General features: G+C 50.4%; 1 protein-coding gene across 3 annotated transcripts in view; it reads left to right on the top strand.

The window, feature by feature from the left end:
• Window positions 1-11,427, top strand: part of Rrbp1 (ribosome binding protein 1) — a 61,210-nt gene extending 49,783 nt beyond the window's left edge. For 2 of the 3 annotated variants that reach the window (XM_034493861.2, XM_076929881.1), the window contains exons 11-24: window positions 937-1,027; window positions 1,724-1,816; window positions 3,536-3,628; window positions 3,707-3,790; window positions 3,919-4,008; window positions 4,538-4,630; window positions 4,722-4,793; window positions 5,406-5,501; window positions 6,503-6,586; window positions 8,245-8,340; window positions 9,017-9,100; window positions 9,435-9,533; window positions 10,340-10,483; window positions 10,894-11,427. In XM_034493861.2, coding sequence (XP_034349752.1) covers window positions 937-1,027; window positions 1,724-1,816; window positions 3,536-3,628; window positions 3,707-3,790; window positions 3,919-4,008; window positions 4,538-4,630; window positions 4,722-4,793; window positions 5,406-5,501; window positions 6,503-6,586; window positions 8,245-8,340; window positions 9,017-9,100; window positions 9,435-9,533; window positions 10,340-10,483; window positions 10,894-10,932 — 1,258 coding nt within the window. In that variant the 3' untranslated portion in view covers window positions 10,933-11,427. The remainder of the gene's footprint in view (window positions 1-936; window positions 1,028-1,723; window positions 1,817-3,535; window positions 3,629-3,706; window positions 3,791-3,918; window positions 4,009-4,537; window positions 4,631-4,721; window positions 4,794-5,405; window positions 5,502-6,502; window positions 6,587-8,244; window positions 8,341-9,016; window positions 9,101-9,434; window positions 9,534-10,339; window positions 10,484-10,893) is intronic. The other variant, XM_076929879.1, reaches the window with a different exon arrangement.
• Window positions 11,428-14,949: the final 3,522 nt, after the last annotated feature.

Genomic DNA, 14,949 nt, shown 5'->3' with positions numbered 1-14,949 from the left:
CATCTCCTCTCTGCCAGGCTTTCCCTGACTTCTCAGAGTTGCTCAAGCTGTTGATTCAGAATATCATTGACCACTTCTGGATTTTAGATTTCACATAATCTGGGTTTTACCATCTGTTCAACATTCTAGTGCAGAGGGTATCACATTAACATGTCCCTAAAAGTCTTAAATATAGCTTTTATTTCTGATTGGTGAATGTCAGTGAAGCTCATCTTATTTCTGAATGGTGAATGTCAGTAAAGCTCATCGTATATTTGCATCTGGAGAGCAGTAGAAAGGTCCCACAGTGTGAGAAGTTGTCTTCAGCTGATTCCGTAAACCTCAGTTCCAGAACTAAGGAGAAGGAGCCTTTTAAATGTCAGAAGAGTTAGAAGTCAGTTGAGAGCTCCTAAGAGTAGTGGTGTCCAGAGTTCAGCAGGTAATGTGACAGCACTGCCCTGAGTCCGTCCTTAGCACAGTTCTGAGGGCCAAGGATGCACCATGGAGAAGGGTCAGCTGACATGTTCTGTCATGCCAAGGTAGGACCTGAGCTAGAAGAAAGGTCTTAAAAACACTACTTCTGGCCGGGCAGTGGTGGTGCACACCTTTAATCCCAGCACGTGGGAGGCAGAGGCAGGCGGATTTCTGAGCTCGAGGCCAGCCTGGTCTACAGAGTGAGTTCCAGGACAGCCAGGATTACACAGAGAAACCCTGTCTCGAAAAACCAAAAAAAAAAAAAAAAAACAAAAAAAAAACCCACTACTTCTGGCTCTCACTTGGGTCCATGTCCTACTCTTGGCACTTAGGTGAGTAGAGACAGAGTCCAGGCAACTACACAGGCTTTTCTAAAAGTTTACGCCCAGGCAGATGGGAGGGACCTCAGTCTGGGCCAGGGGCACAGGCAGTGAAGAATTGAGTTCTTGGAGCCAAGACTGAAACCTCACCATGCCTACCTAGTCTCAAGGAGCTGGAGTCACAGGTGTCGTGTCTGGAGAAGGAGACCAGTGAACTCAAGGAGGCTATGGAGCAACAGAAAGGGAAGAACAATGTGAGTGGAGGGTGCCTGCACTGGGGTGGGATGAAGGGGCAGAGAGAGGAGGCTATGGGCAAAGTCCTCCTGTAATCACCCAAGGACACTTCTGCATAGGCCACCCAGGCTGCACAGGAAGGACCTAGCTTTGCCTCCAGCTCCTTTCCCATTGTTTGCACCAGGAATTCAGTGTGTGGACCTCTCTTCTGCCTCTCTACTCTCACAGTCCAGCAACTGCCCCACAGACTGAGCCTGGAGCCACCTCTCGGCTGGGGATGCAATGTGCCACATCTCCTAAGCTTTCACTTGTCATAACCAGGGCATGCTCATTGCCAAGTGCCCTCCCACAAGGACTGGAGCGTCCCTAAGGGAATCTCCAGGCCAGGGCTGTGCCAGGGACCAGTTTCCCATTTTGGAGGCAGGAAACTCTTTCCTCTGAAGAGACAAGCTAGCTCCTTACTTCATCAGACCAGTGTTTCCTAAAAGGGACAGGCTGCTTTACATTGTGCCTTGATAGTTTCTGCTTCTGGCACAGGACTTGTTGAGCACTTCCCCTGTGAGACCGTGTGCACATAGTCCGAGGAAAGGGTGCCCTGGTCTGGGATAGGGAGGTTCCGTGGGCCTTGCCTTTGTGACACCAGCTTGAGGCAGCCTGTGGGGACCATGCTGTGACTTTCCCTGTGTGGGCTGCTGACTTTGTCTAGTTCTCTCTAGGACCTCCGGGAAAAGAACTGGAAGGCCATGGAGGCACTGGCCTTAGCTGAGCGGGCCTGTGAGGAGAAGCTGCACTCCCTGACCCAGGCCAAGGTCAGAGCACCTGCCCTTCCTGAGTTCTTTGTTCAGGCCAAGGCTGGAATATCAGTACCTCTCTGATTTAGTCAGCACCATGAAACACACGTGGACAGGATAGCCTTGGCCTCAAGAGTGTCTCCTCTGTCCAGCTCAGCATCTCCCAAGCTCCTGTGTCTCCTCTTCTCTTCCTTCCGTCCTTTTTATTTTTCCTTAAGATGGAGAGGTGAGCTGGGCAGTGGTGGTGCACGCCTTTAATCCTAGTGCTTGAGAGGCAGAGGCAGGCGGATTTCTGAGTTCGAGGCCAGCCTGGCTACAGAGTGAGTTCCAGGACAGCCAGGGCTACACAGAGAAACCCTGTCTCAAAAAAAAAAAAAAAAAAAAAAAAAAAAAAAAGAGGAAAGAAATCTGTGCCCTTAATTGCCTCTCCTCTGTTGAGAGGATCACACACTCTGAGCAAGCCCAGGGTTATGTGGCTTTTGTGTGGTGTTTATCCTGGGCTATATTGAATATTTTTGCGTTTCTTGGGCCCTCTGAAATTGTGATGCTTCTCAGGGGAATGATCTTAGCAGTGCGCATTTGGCACATAGCCCTCTAGTGCCCTGGTTACTCAGGACCCAGCCTGGAGTCTGATCTTTAGCAATAGTGGCTCCTAAAGCCACCGGGCACCCCTCCTTATCACACATTTCCATCCCGTGAGAAAGTCTCTCCTGCCAGCATCCTGTGCACAGGAGTGTCTGTCTCTATAGAACCAGCTTCGCAATGACTCTCATGGTTTTCCTGGGAAGTGTGAGGGTGCCAGAAGAAAACCTGGGAAGGGATAGTGTTGGCCATACTGCACTCTTAGAGCTGAAATCCGATTCCTTGAGTCTTAGACTTTTAGCCCTAGAAATGACTCATGACCTTCTAGCCCATGTTATGGCAGATTTGGAAGCTGTGGCCTCAGCTGTTCCCTGACTGGATTATGGCTACACAGGTAGATGGAGGTAGAGAACCACCTCACTGTCATACTGTTTGCCTTCGTGTATCAGATATAGGTAGTGAGTGCTGCTCACAAAGTTTCCATGATCCTTGCCGTTGAAAGCCTCAAGCCATGCCAACTGCCAGTGTTCTGTGTCTCAGATTTAGACAAAACTTTCTTTTAGGCCCAAGTTCCCTGGAGCCATTACACAGATGATGTCCTCAGGGAGGGCAGGTGTCCTGGGCTTTGCCTCATGGCGCCTTTAATTCTCTGGCTCTTTTCCTAATGTTGTGCTTTCACTGTCGGAGACTTCTGGCTCTCTCTGGAGGGCCAGAGAGTGGTGTCAGGCGTGGCACAACTTGGGATAAGTCAAGCTTTGTTCTCTAAGGTGGGTTAGCTCTACCTGGTGGGAATTTGGTCCCCTTCTCCAGTGTAGCTAGAGGTAAGCTTCCTCAGCCTATCTCCCACTGGCCCTAACCCCGGTGGCTATTGGAGATGTCCTTCCCAATTTCCACCTTTTTGACACCATGCACCTTCTAGTTCTAGCCTGCCCCACCCTGCCCGAGTGTTGTACTTGGTCTTTGTACATGTATGTGTACTGTATATTCAAGCTGCAAAGGCAAGCTAATGGGACCTGAGTGTTTGCTGGTTCCCACAGATAGTCAGGGGCACACACTAAACAGCCTAGCCTCCTCTGACCTATCCCTCCCATGTGCTGAGAATGCACCCTTCTAGGGTAGAGGCTGAATGCTGCCCTTCTCTCTCCCACTCTCCAGGAAGAGTCAGAAAAGCAGCTACATCTGGCTGAGGCCCAGACAAAGGAGGTCCTGCTGGCCTTGCTCCCAGAGCTCTCCATCTCAGCGCACCAGGTAGGAAGGAGGATGGCTCTCTGGGTCCCCACAATTGTCAGGGAACAATCTGGCCCCACCATGCCTGTTTCCTTTTAGAATTACGCTGAGTGGCTACGGGAAGTCAAGGAGAAGGGCTCTGAGCTGCTGAAGAAACCACCCGCTTCCCTCGAGCCCTCCTTGGTAAGTGACATTGTTGCACACTGGGCTTCCCTGCCTAAGCCCTCTGGCCCCTAGGAGTCGGGAGCCCAGTCTTCAATGAGTTGTCAAGACAGGACTAAGTAGACTCCTGATCACCCATTTGCCCTTAGGACATAGTCTCGAAGTTGAGGGAAGCTGAGGAGACCCAGAACTCTTTGCAGGCTGAGTGTGACCAGTACCGAACTATCCTGGCAGAGACGGTGAGCAACGGGCTAACCTTGGTAGTGACTGTGACTTGGTGTTCCTAGGGCACTGCTAGGAGGGAGAGCTTGGGTTGGGGTCTTTGGAGCAGGAGATAGCAAGGTTCTGTGTGACCTCAAGTAGTTTTATTGCCCTCTCTGGGCCTCGTTTGTTTAGTTGGATGGTAAAGGGGATGAAGAAAACTCTTTGAGTTTTTGTTGTTTTTAAGTTGAAAATAAGTGGGTTTAAGGTTTAGGGCTTAGAGAGATGGTTTCAACAGGGAATGCCTGGGCAGGCAGGTAGGGGGAAGGGCAAGGTTGGCCCAAAATAAATGGGGTTGAGCCCTTTGATTACAGGAACAGTAGGAGTTCTAGCAGCTTTATTGGGGCTTTATTTCCTGCTATAGCTCTGCCAGGGCCAGCTTCTTTTCCCCGGTGACACTGAGTTAAACAGTCAGTGGGGCACAGTAGTGTTGCTAAGAGTCAAGAAGCTAGTGTGGGATCAAGCTAAGGAGGAAGAGAGCCTGCCTGAGTGTCACCTCCCCTCCAGGAAGGTATGCTCAAAGACCTGCAAAAGAGCGTGGAGGAAGAAGAGCGTGTGTGGAAGGCCAAGGTGGGAGCTGCTGAGGAGGAGCTCCAGAAGGTATGGCTGCCTACACAGCCTCCCACAAGCTTCTTGGGCCCAGGATGTCGCGAGCCAGATCCTCACACCTGACGTGTCTTCCCTTTTGTAGTCACGGGTCACAGTGAAACATCTAGAAGACATTGTGGAGAAGCTAAGAGGAGAACTTGAAAGCTCAGACCAGGTACATCACTCTCTTTCAGAGGGTTCTTTTCTGTTGTGCTATGAATTTGCTGTCATGTTCTGACAGCCACACAGACATGCATGGGTCCTCGTGGACCACATGTCCAAGGAGGCTGTCCTCTTCTAATCAATGTAAAAGTGATGAACTTTTACAGTCTCAGTGGCCTGGGAGCCATGGGCTGTATAGCTCTGGCCAGCAGTGTGGCTTTGGTTGAAAACTTTAGAATTAAGAATTAGTCAAGAATTATGGAGCCTGCTGCTCTTCAAGATAGTGCAGCCAACTTTGGCCTTTGTAAAGGTGCCCTCTAGCCTGAACTTTGCCAGTATACATCTAAGGACTGTTCTACCCACTCTTCCTGATGCCCTAGGACTTGGTAGGATCCAGCACGACTGGAATTTCAGTTTGCTGTTCAATGGGGCTGGGGTGGGGAGGTGGGAGTCGGGCTCTCTTGCCCAGGGATGGTTTCCTTACTGACCTCAGTTTACCCAGTGGCATTTTACCCTTGCTTGTTTCAGAACCAGCCAGAGTTTGCACCTACAATTCCCACTGTATGGTTAGGGTCCCTGCTGGCCAGTGAGAGACTGACCAGTGTCCATGTCTGTCCCTGTCCAGGTAAGGGAGCACACTTCATATCTGGAAGCAGAGCTGGAGAAGCACATGGCAGCTGCCAGTGCAGAGTGCCAGAATTATGCCAAGGAGGTGGCAGGGGTGAGTGAATCCATATTCCAAGTCCTGGTCCTGAGTGGCCTCTGCCCCAGGAAACCTCGGTTATTCCCAGTGATTCCTTTACTGTTTGAGTGCTTGTCAACAGGAGCCTTAAGAGCTCTGTTTGCAGACTTTCACCTAACACCCTGCAGATGTCCCTTTGGGTTGATAGCCCTGGGCATCTTGGGGCAGATTTGAGAAAGGCAGCCCCAAGGCAGGGCAGGGGCAGAGCCTTCTTTGTAGGAGTGCCCCTCAGGTTCTGGCTGGCCCATCAGCATGTGGCCTCTCTGCCTAGCTTGCAGTGGTGGTAGTCGGAGATTTTTTTGTTGTTGTTTTTGTTTAAGCTGAAAGTGGATTTCAGTCAGTCTCTGTCTCCCGATTTTAGGAGTAGAATTCCCAAGCCTAGTACCTTCATTCTAGATTGCAAACTTTGCTCTTTAACAAGAGACAGTGGGCAGGTGTCTTAGAGTTTTTGTTGCTATGAAGAGACAGTATGACCATGGCAACTCTTACAAAGGATAACATATAATTGGGGCTGGCTTACAGTTCAGAAGTTTGGTTTATTGTCATGGTGGGAAGCATGGCATACAGGCAGATGTGGTGCTAGAGAGGTTAGCTGAGACTTCTACATCTTGATCAGCAGGCAGCAGGAAGTGAACTGTGAGCTAATAGGCCTGGTTTGAGCTTCTGAGACATGAGACCCCCCCCCCACACACACACACACACACACCTGCTAGTGACACACTTCCTCCAGCAAAGCCACACCTACTACAAGACCACGCTTCCTAATAGTGCCACTCCCTATAGGCCTATTGGGACCGTTTTCATTCAGACTACCAAAACAGGTGTTTCTGAAAGCCTGGGTGTAGGGAATTGCACCTTTAGGATATCTGCCCCATGCTATGTAAATTTCCAGGGCTTGGACTCTGTCTTCAGTTTAGGTAAAGACTCATTGGAACTTTTTTCCCCCTCCTTGATGGCTCATCTGGTTGTTTCCCCTGAAGTTGAGGCAGCTTCTGCTAGACTCTCAGTCTCAGCTGGATGAAGCCAAGAGTGAAGCCCAGAAACAAAGCAATGAGCTTGCCCTGGTAGGTTGACTTATGTCCTGGGCAGGGGTGTATGATGTGGGGTATGCGTGTGTGATATAACTTGATGGTGCTGTTTTGATATCTATGTGTAGTCTCTGCAGCTCAGCAGGTCATACCATGCATTAGTCATGTGGGACTCCGGCAGTTTGCCTAAAACTCTTAGCTGGGCTTGCAGCTGTCAGCGGCCAGGATGTTCACATCCCGTTTCCTGTCTTTGGGCAAACCTGGTCCCTGCTCAAGACCATGGGCTTGGGGACCAAGGGCTGTAGGTCATGTAGGCCTTAGTAGCCTGTTTGGTCAACTGAGCAGTCCAGGACATAGGGCCCCTGACATCAAGAGGGTCCTTCATAGCCTTTTGGCATGTCTCTGCTTTCTGCATGTTCCCTGCTTCAATGATGGTTCAGGCCTTGCCAGTCTTAGAGTTATACAGGAAGACCTGCTTGTTCTGGCCCCCTGGTATCCACTGAGAGCAGATAAACCTGTACAGAGATGTGAGGAGCTGCACTGTACAGATTGCCTCTTGTAGTCCAGTCAGTTTTCCCAGTTTGCAGCTGCTGTGTCTGATCCCATGTCCCAACTGCTTGGTCTCCCTCTTCACAGGGGATCCTCATCCCCGACTCTGGCAGTAGGCAGCAGCCTGTGCAACTGCAGCTATGTTCTGTTTGATCTGCATTGTCATTTTGAAAACCTTGAAGTAGATGTCAACATTTGAGATTTGGAGATTGAACATGTGCTGTCCAGGAGAGCAGCTCTGGTGTGTTTGGCTACCCGCCTCCACACTTTCTAAGACCAGCTCACTGAATCCAGACGACCACACCAGAAGTAGATGCTGTCCAGGCCAAGCCTCCCAAATTTAAGGCTGCCATTCTCAGCCATTTGCTAGGTTGGGTCTGGGTGAGAACCCCCCAATTCTCATCCCCCAAGGGATTCGGCCCAGGCAAGGCATGCACACAGAACATGCCTGCCAAGGGTTTTTGTCATCTTTGAGCTGTGCTCTTTGGTTTCTGCCTCTTGAGCCTTTGGGGAAGGCAGACTTGGGGTGGCTTGCTGAGTAAAGCTTAAGAGGAGACTGAGGCCACCCAGATCTCCTAAAGAGCTTATACTTGAGTTCTATCCCCAGGCCTTCTGACTGGGACCTTTCCCAAGCAACCTGTGTGACTCTGCTGTCCTTCAGATGGGAGGTCCAGTGCTCTAGTGGACTCCAAGAATTACAAGGCAATAATATGGTCTTACCATCTGGTCTGGGCCCCCAAAAGGCCGTGAGCAGGACACGACATTCTTGAAGAATTGGAATGGGACATGTCAGTTGCGTTTGCTCCATGTGGACTCCCTGGCTTTGTGTGGTTGCTCCTGGGGAGAGGGGTGTTGCCCCACAAGTTCACCTCAAACACACATGGCTCTCATTAGCCAGGAGGCTTGTGGCCTCAAGGCTTTGAGGTGCTGAGTGAAGTATATGGTCCAAACCTATTTCTCCTGCACTAGGGGACTTAAATATCGATCACAGATGGCAGACCTTTACTCTTCCTACATCTCTGAGAATGTCTGTCTGTCTGTCTGTCTGTCTGTCGGCGAGTGCATAGGTGCTTGTGTGCGTGCATGTGTGCTGTGGACCTGCATGCCACTGTGTATTTGCACAAACCCACCCCTCCCTGTTTCAGGTCAGGCAGCAGTTGAGTGACATGAGGAGCCACGTAGAGGATGGTGACGTGGCTGGGTCTCCAGCTGTCCCTCCAGCCGAGCAGGACCCTATGAAGGTTAGGGTGATAAGCTGGTCCTCAGATGTGTCCCTAACATCAGGTGTTACTTGGGTGGGCAGCCTCTGTGCTGACTAAACTGAGTGCAGGTACTTTCAATCCCCACTGCTAGCCACCTCCCCACCCTGCTTGATCTAGGTGAGAGTACCCAGAACAGAAGCGCATATAGTTAAGGGCAGGTGGCTAGAGCCCTTGGCCCTTACTATACAAGGAAGGGACTCCTGGACACATCTGTAGCTTGGGTTTGGGTCTGTAGCCTCAAAGGGGATTTGTCTTTAGCTGTGGCCCTTTACTAGGGCATTGCCAGCCAGACATCTGTCTTCCAGAGTCTGTTCCAGCAGACCCAGAGGATCTGCTGGCAAGAGGTTGAGTTCCCATTGTGGACCATGTCCTGCCTCGTGGCTTTGGGGTCTTTCCTGCCCTGTGAGTCCTGTGAAAGGCTCCTTAGAGTGTAGTGTTTCCCCCCCCCAGCACCTCTTTGCGACTTCTTTCTCTCCTGAGTCTGAGGCAAATGTCTCCCCAGAAACGTTTCTAAGAATGTGCTAAGAATGACTTAGGGCGGGGAAAGGCCCAGGGAATCCTAGAAAGAGCTTGAAGGGGGGAACCGGCAGTTTCAGTCTGCCCCAGAGGGGCCTCTGCCAGCCTCTCCAGTCACACTTGTGGTATCTCTGTACAGTTGAAAACACAGCTGGAGCAGACAGAAGCCTCCCTGGAAGATGAGCAGACACGGCGGCAGAAGCTCACAGCTGAGTTTGAGGAGGTTAGGTCCTGCTTAGTGGCCCCAGTCCCTGCGAGCTTTCAGGCTGTCTTGAGAGCTTGGGCATCATCTCTGCCCTTCTCAACTTTCCTACTGGGCAGCTGGTGTGTGGGTACTGGTACTGACTGCCCCAGGAGCCTTGTAGGTTTCTGCATCTTTGGGGGATCCTGAAGGCCTGGGTGGTTATGGATTATCTCCAAGCTTCTTGACCATGTGGATCAACATGATATATTGTCCTCTTAGGCTGGGGATGGCCCTCCCCCTCCCCCAGCCCCTAGGTGAATTTAGCCAGGTTGACTGCTAGGCCACTAACCCAGATGTATCCCTCTCTGACAAGGCTCAAAGCACAGCGTGTCGGTTACAAGAAGAGCTGGAGAATCTCCGTGCTGCTGGCCCCCTGGAGTCTTCAGGAATAGAAGAGGTTACACAGCTGAAGGTAGAGGATGGAGCCCGGGGTACAGGTTGGATTTGAAGGTCTTCAAGGCTTTGGTCACTGTTGTAGTCACTAGTCTATTACTGTGAAGAGACACCATGACCAAAGCAACTCTGATAAAAGAAAGTATTTAATTGAGGGCTTGCTTACAGGTTCAGAGGGTTAGTCCTCATCATAGCAGTATCCATGGTGCTGGAGCAGTAGCTGAGTGCTACATCCTGATCTACAGGTCAAAAAAGTGGACTTTGCATGGGGTTTGAAAGCTCATATCCTACTCCCAGAGATACACTTCCTCCAAGGCCGCACCTATTCCAATAACCCATACCTACTAATTCTTCTCAAATAGTGCTACTCTCTTGATGACTATGTATTCAAATACATGAGCCTATAGAAGCCATTCTTATTCAGACCACCAGTCAGTCAGTCTTGTTCTGGGGGAGGGGCCAACCCAGAGGGAACAGCTCAGGCACTGTCTTCCCTTGCCACACCTAGAAGGCACTAGACCAGAACTAAGTCATATCTCAATTACAAGTTAGTGTCATTTAAATGTAAGCTTGATAAAGCTTGAAGTCATGATTCAGGTATACTCATAGTGGCTTCACACTGGGCAGTGCACAGTAGACAGATCAGGAAGCTGTCTGAGCAGTAGCAGAAGTTGACAGAATACAGGCAGAATTGTCAGCAAAGGCTCCCAGCCAGCACTGTCTAAGGAAGGAGGTGGCTTCCTGTATTCATGGAAGTCATCAGGGCAGCTCTTCCTCCTGATATAACATGTGAGTGCTGACTACCTTCAACCCTCTGGCCCACAGGAGAGACTAGAAAAAGAGAAGAGGTTAACAAGTGACCTGGGCCGTGCTGCCACCAAACTTCAGGAGCTGTTGAAGACAACCCAGGAGCAGCTGACAAAAGAGAAGGACACAGTGAAGAAGTTGCAAGAACAGCTGGGAAGAGCAGTGAGTCCTCGGTGCAGGCAGGACTTGGGCCAGGCCTCCAGCCGTTTGCTCCATGCTATTTAGGGGCCGGGGAAGCAGGACACCAGAGAGAGAGAACTCCAAGGGGAGCTGACATCTGCACTGCCGGCTTGTCCTCACTCTTGTGTGGAGTCCCTTGTCTGCAAAACCAGATTCTAAGCCACACTCAGTGCCTTAGATTCCTCTCATCATAGGGTCACCCCAGTTCCTATGCATGCACCCCTGACCCCTGGAGTCAACTCTAGGCCTCCAGACTGACAGGTTTGCTTTCTCTGAAGTGCTTGTTGATGCATGTGGAGCTTCTCCGAGGGAGGCACAGGGCAAGTGGAGGGGGTAGAGGATGCTCTGACTCCTGTCCTGGTCTTTCCTTTACTTGTCTACTTTGTTTGCAGGAGGATGGTAGCAGCTCAAAGGAGGGAACCTCTGTCTGAGTCTCCTCGGCAAACTGTTCAACTTACCAAAATGCCTTACACATTCCTTACAAATAAACCAACCAACACAGCGTTATCCAGGCCTAACTTCTAGTGAAGCCATGGGAGACAAGTCTCAGAACCACAGAAATAAATCTTCCAGAACCCCAGTCTGTAAAAGAACCTTTGTCACATTTGATAAACACTATTCCCGGGAGCAGCCCTGGACCACCTCGAGCAGACGCCAAAGCCCTCATCAACGCTGACAGGCCAGGGTGTGCTGGGAGTCCAGGACGCTCGGGACTTATGTCAATCAGTGCAATTGTCTGTATTTCTCAGTGGGGCCGGGTCGGGAAGCAACAGGCCAGGTGGTGAGTTCTCAGGCTGCTGAGCAGACTGGAGGGCCTCAGCCCAGCCCAGCAAGGCTGCAGCCCCTCACCCCTGGAAGTTGCCAAGCAGAACTGACATGTGACTGCCTGGATGTCAATGCCATTAAAACCAACGTGTTGCCCGGCACTGGGGTCTTGTCTGATCTTCTGATGGACCTCTCCCATCTAGCTACTGAGAGCCTGAGGAAAGCCAAGAATAGCTGTTCCTCGAAACAGATGAGTCTTTCTGAAAGCTGGGACCCTGCATGGAGTCTGAAGGCTTGGAGTCCCCTGCTTCCTGCCTGCCTCACCCCCTCCTAAATTCCAGAGTTTCCTACACAGGGCAGGGACCTGGATACATAGCTATGCTGGGGTAGGGGGACTGTTCTTGGGAGAGGTCAACTGCCCTCAGAAGCCACTCTAGACTTCTGTAACCTCAGAACTGAATTCTTGGTGGCCCAATAACCTGATCTAGGGGAATCTGGTGCAAAGGGTATATGGGCTTGCATAGAGGGAACAGGAGTTTATGTAAAAAGTAGTCACAGTAGGGTGTGAACCACCAGGACCGTGGCTCTGAGCAGCTCTTGGCTCCTGTGCCAGGCTTCACCCAGTCTTGTCATACTCTTCCACCAGGCAGTAGTTCCCACCCCCTAACCTATTATCCTCTAAATCCTAAGAAATCTGACTGGCAGGTCATGGCAAGGGACAGCTGACCCTTGGGTGCCGCTAAGTCCTATGGTGTAAGAGTGACTGATTGGAGGGTAAGATTTCCACACTGCTCTGCCTTGCGTCACAGAGCAACCTGGGTGGTAGGTAGCACTCCTACTGTCACAGGAATCTTGGGAAATGTCTACGCTTGTGTCCTCTTGCCGCCTCCTCACACCACAGAACATAAACCAATGTTTGATGGTCTCTACCTGAGACCATACGACCAAGCAGCACTCTGGCCCCAGCTCAGGAAGCAGCTTAATTAATGAACAAGGTGCTGGAGGAGTGCCCTGGGAGATGGTGGTTGGTTGCAGGTGAGGGAAGGTGGTAAAGAGAAGGTAATGCTGGGACGGTATTAGGTCATGGGGCTGGGCAGTCCATGGCAGTAGGAGACCGTTTTTTAACAAGGAATACAAAGCCTTCAAAGAGGCCATGGGAAAGATGGGCCCCTGAAATGCTTGAGACTTCAGCCCCATGGTTTCCTACTGGGAGACTGATAGAACAAGACATGGTGTGTGGCTCCAGCTCTGCCTCACTCACAGGAACTCAACCTTCCTACTGTTGTGACTCCTAAAACCATAAAATCTTCATTGCTACCTCTTAACTGTAATGTTGGTAGTTGTAAATCATAATGTAAACATATTTTCTGATAGTCTCAGGCACAAGATTTGGGGAGGGTGCTACTAACAGCACTCATGCCTAGGGAGATGTCCTCTGATGGTACACGAGTGGAGCACTACAGTCATTTTGAGAGAAAAGATACTGAGGTTACTTTACCAAGCTTCAGAATCTGTCCCAAGATGCAATGGCTTCTACTAGTCACCTACTTTTCTCGGGTGACCAGTGGGAGCCATGTCTACCAGTGACAGCCTGTAGTGGGCTGGCCTGGCACCTTCAACATCTCTGGCTCAAAGGTCCCATGAGTCCTGGCAACCTGCCCAGCAGCAGCACCTCCCAGGCCAGCAGAGGGAGCCTGAGTTTGCCAGGTAGTAAACTGCCACAGTGGTGTACTGGATCTTGCCTCAGCTGGATCCAGCTGCCCAGCTGTTCCTAAACAAGGTTGCCTCTATCCACAGGACTCTTTAAAAAGTAGAGAAAAGCAACTCACACTGAGCAGTGTGGCTTTCTGCAGTGTGAAAGAGGTTAACAGGTACTGCCATAGCTACCACCTTGTTCAACATGGTAGACAACACAAGGGCCTTGTCCACCAAAACTAGAGGAAGAGGTGCTCAAGCAGTCCCAGCTTCTAGTCACTTGACAGGGGAAGTGGGAACAAGTGTCATCTCTCAGGAGATACTGCTCTCCAGGACTGCCCTACTTCCTCTAGTACCAGAGCTACCAAAAGCTTCCCTTTAGAACATCCCACACGGCCACCAGAGATGCCCTTGATGGCCAATGTCATATGGCCCATACCACCAACAGAGCTAGAAGTTCTATCATGCAAACCACTGCTGTGATAAGCATGCCCTGGTCATCCCTCATGGCCCACATTGAAAGCCTGGCCCATGGCAGGATGCTGGCTTGTAGGCAGCCTCATGGGGCCTACCTGGACAAGGAAGCAGTGCAGTAAGGACAGAACAACAGACCTACCAAAGTAGGTAAGAGGCAAAGACACCCTCCACAAATGCCTTCCACCAAGTAAGCTCTCCAGATTTGGGTATGAGTTCCAAGGCCAAAAGGGGATGGCCTTCCCACACCTTGGGCATCTTATCCACTGCACTAAACAAAACCCAACCTTTAAATTCTGAGGATAAAGGTAGAAACACCACAGAAGCAGGAAAAGCAGGGCCAGAATCATGACATCTGAACTTGTTACAAGTAAAGCTGCTTTGTTACAAGTTAGAACTGCTTTGCCTCTGTGATGGCTACTGAAGGACTGGTTTTCCAGTTATCCTGGCCGGTTGAACAGCTGCCCCACCATGTGACTCAAGCCTCCTTCCCAGGAACCCTGGTTCCCCTGAACATCCTGTCATGCACTGAATGTTCCTTCTTCAGTGGCAGCTCAAACTGTATTGTTATTTCAAAGTAGTTCCAAACCCTTGCTTGGGCAGGTTCATTCTCCAATGGGCTACAGGGACAAAGCTGGCAGGGACCTAGGCAGCTCTGCAGTACGACCATGATTCAACTATCCAAGTCACGACTGCTTTCCAGAGACTAATAGTCTCAGAAGTAGCAAACAGCCAACTCCTGATAGAATTCTGCTGCATTGGCCTCATAGGCATCCTTCTCAGGAACCAAGAGTAGCCATTAGGCGAACCCTAAGTTGGCTTTCCATATAGACATTTTAGTATGTTTACCCTTCAGAGTATAAACATCTAAAGATGGCATATGCTTAGCAGTTTTGTTGTCAACCAATGTCAACAAATATGTAAACCTTAACTTCAACAGAACTGAAATAATTGTTAGCACAACTTGGGACTCAGACTAGGTATCCCCTGAAACAGCAAAAGCCACCTACAAATGACAAACAGGCTCCAGGAACCATTAGGATCTTCCCCATTTCTGGAGATGTTTGTCCACATACATATTTAAAACCCTTCCTGAAGCACCACTGTCTTACACGTCTTAGGGTTTTACTGCTGTGAAGACACCATGACCAAGTCAAGTCTTATAAATGACAAATGGGACCGGCTTACAGGTTCATAGGTTCAGACCATTATCCTGAAGGCAGGAACATGGCAGCATCCAGGCAGGCATGGTGCAGGAGGAACTTAGAGTTCTACATCTTCATCTGAAGGCTGCTAGCAGAATACTGGCTTCCAGGCAGCTAGGATGAGGGTCTTAAAGCCCACACCCACAGTGACACACCTACTCCAACAGGGCCACACCTTCTAAAAGTACCACTCCCTGGGCCAAACATATACAAATCCTCACAACACACCTAATGTGCCTGAACTTCTGAAGCACAGCTGTGGTAAAGGGAATGGAGCCATGGATAATACCTGGGGTATTCTTGGTCTCA

Source organism: Arvicanthis niloticus, chromosome 2, assembly GCF_011762505.2.
Source record: "Arvicanthis niloticus isolate mArvNil1 chromosome 2, mArvNil1.pat.X, whole genome shotgun sequence".
In the NCBI taxonomy this organism is placed as follows: domain Eukaryota; kingdom Metazoa; phylum Chordata; class Mammalia; order Rodentia; family Muridae; genus Arvicanthis; species Arvicanthis niloticus.
This window is presented reverse-complemented; position numbering and strand designations above follow the sequence as displayed.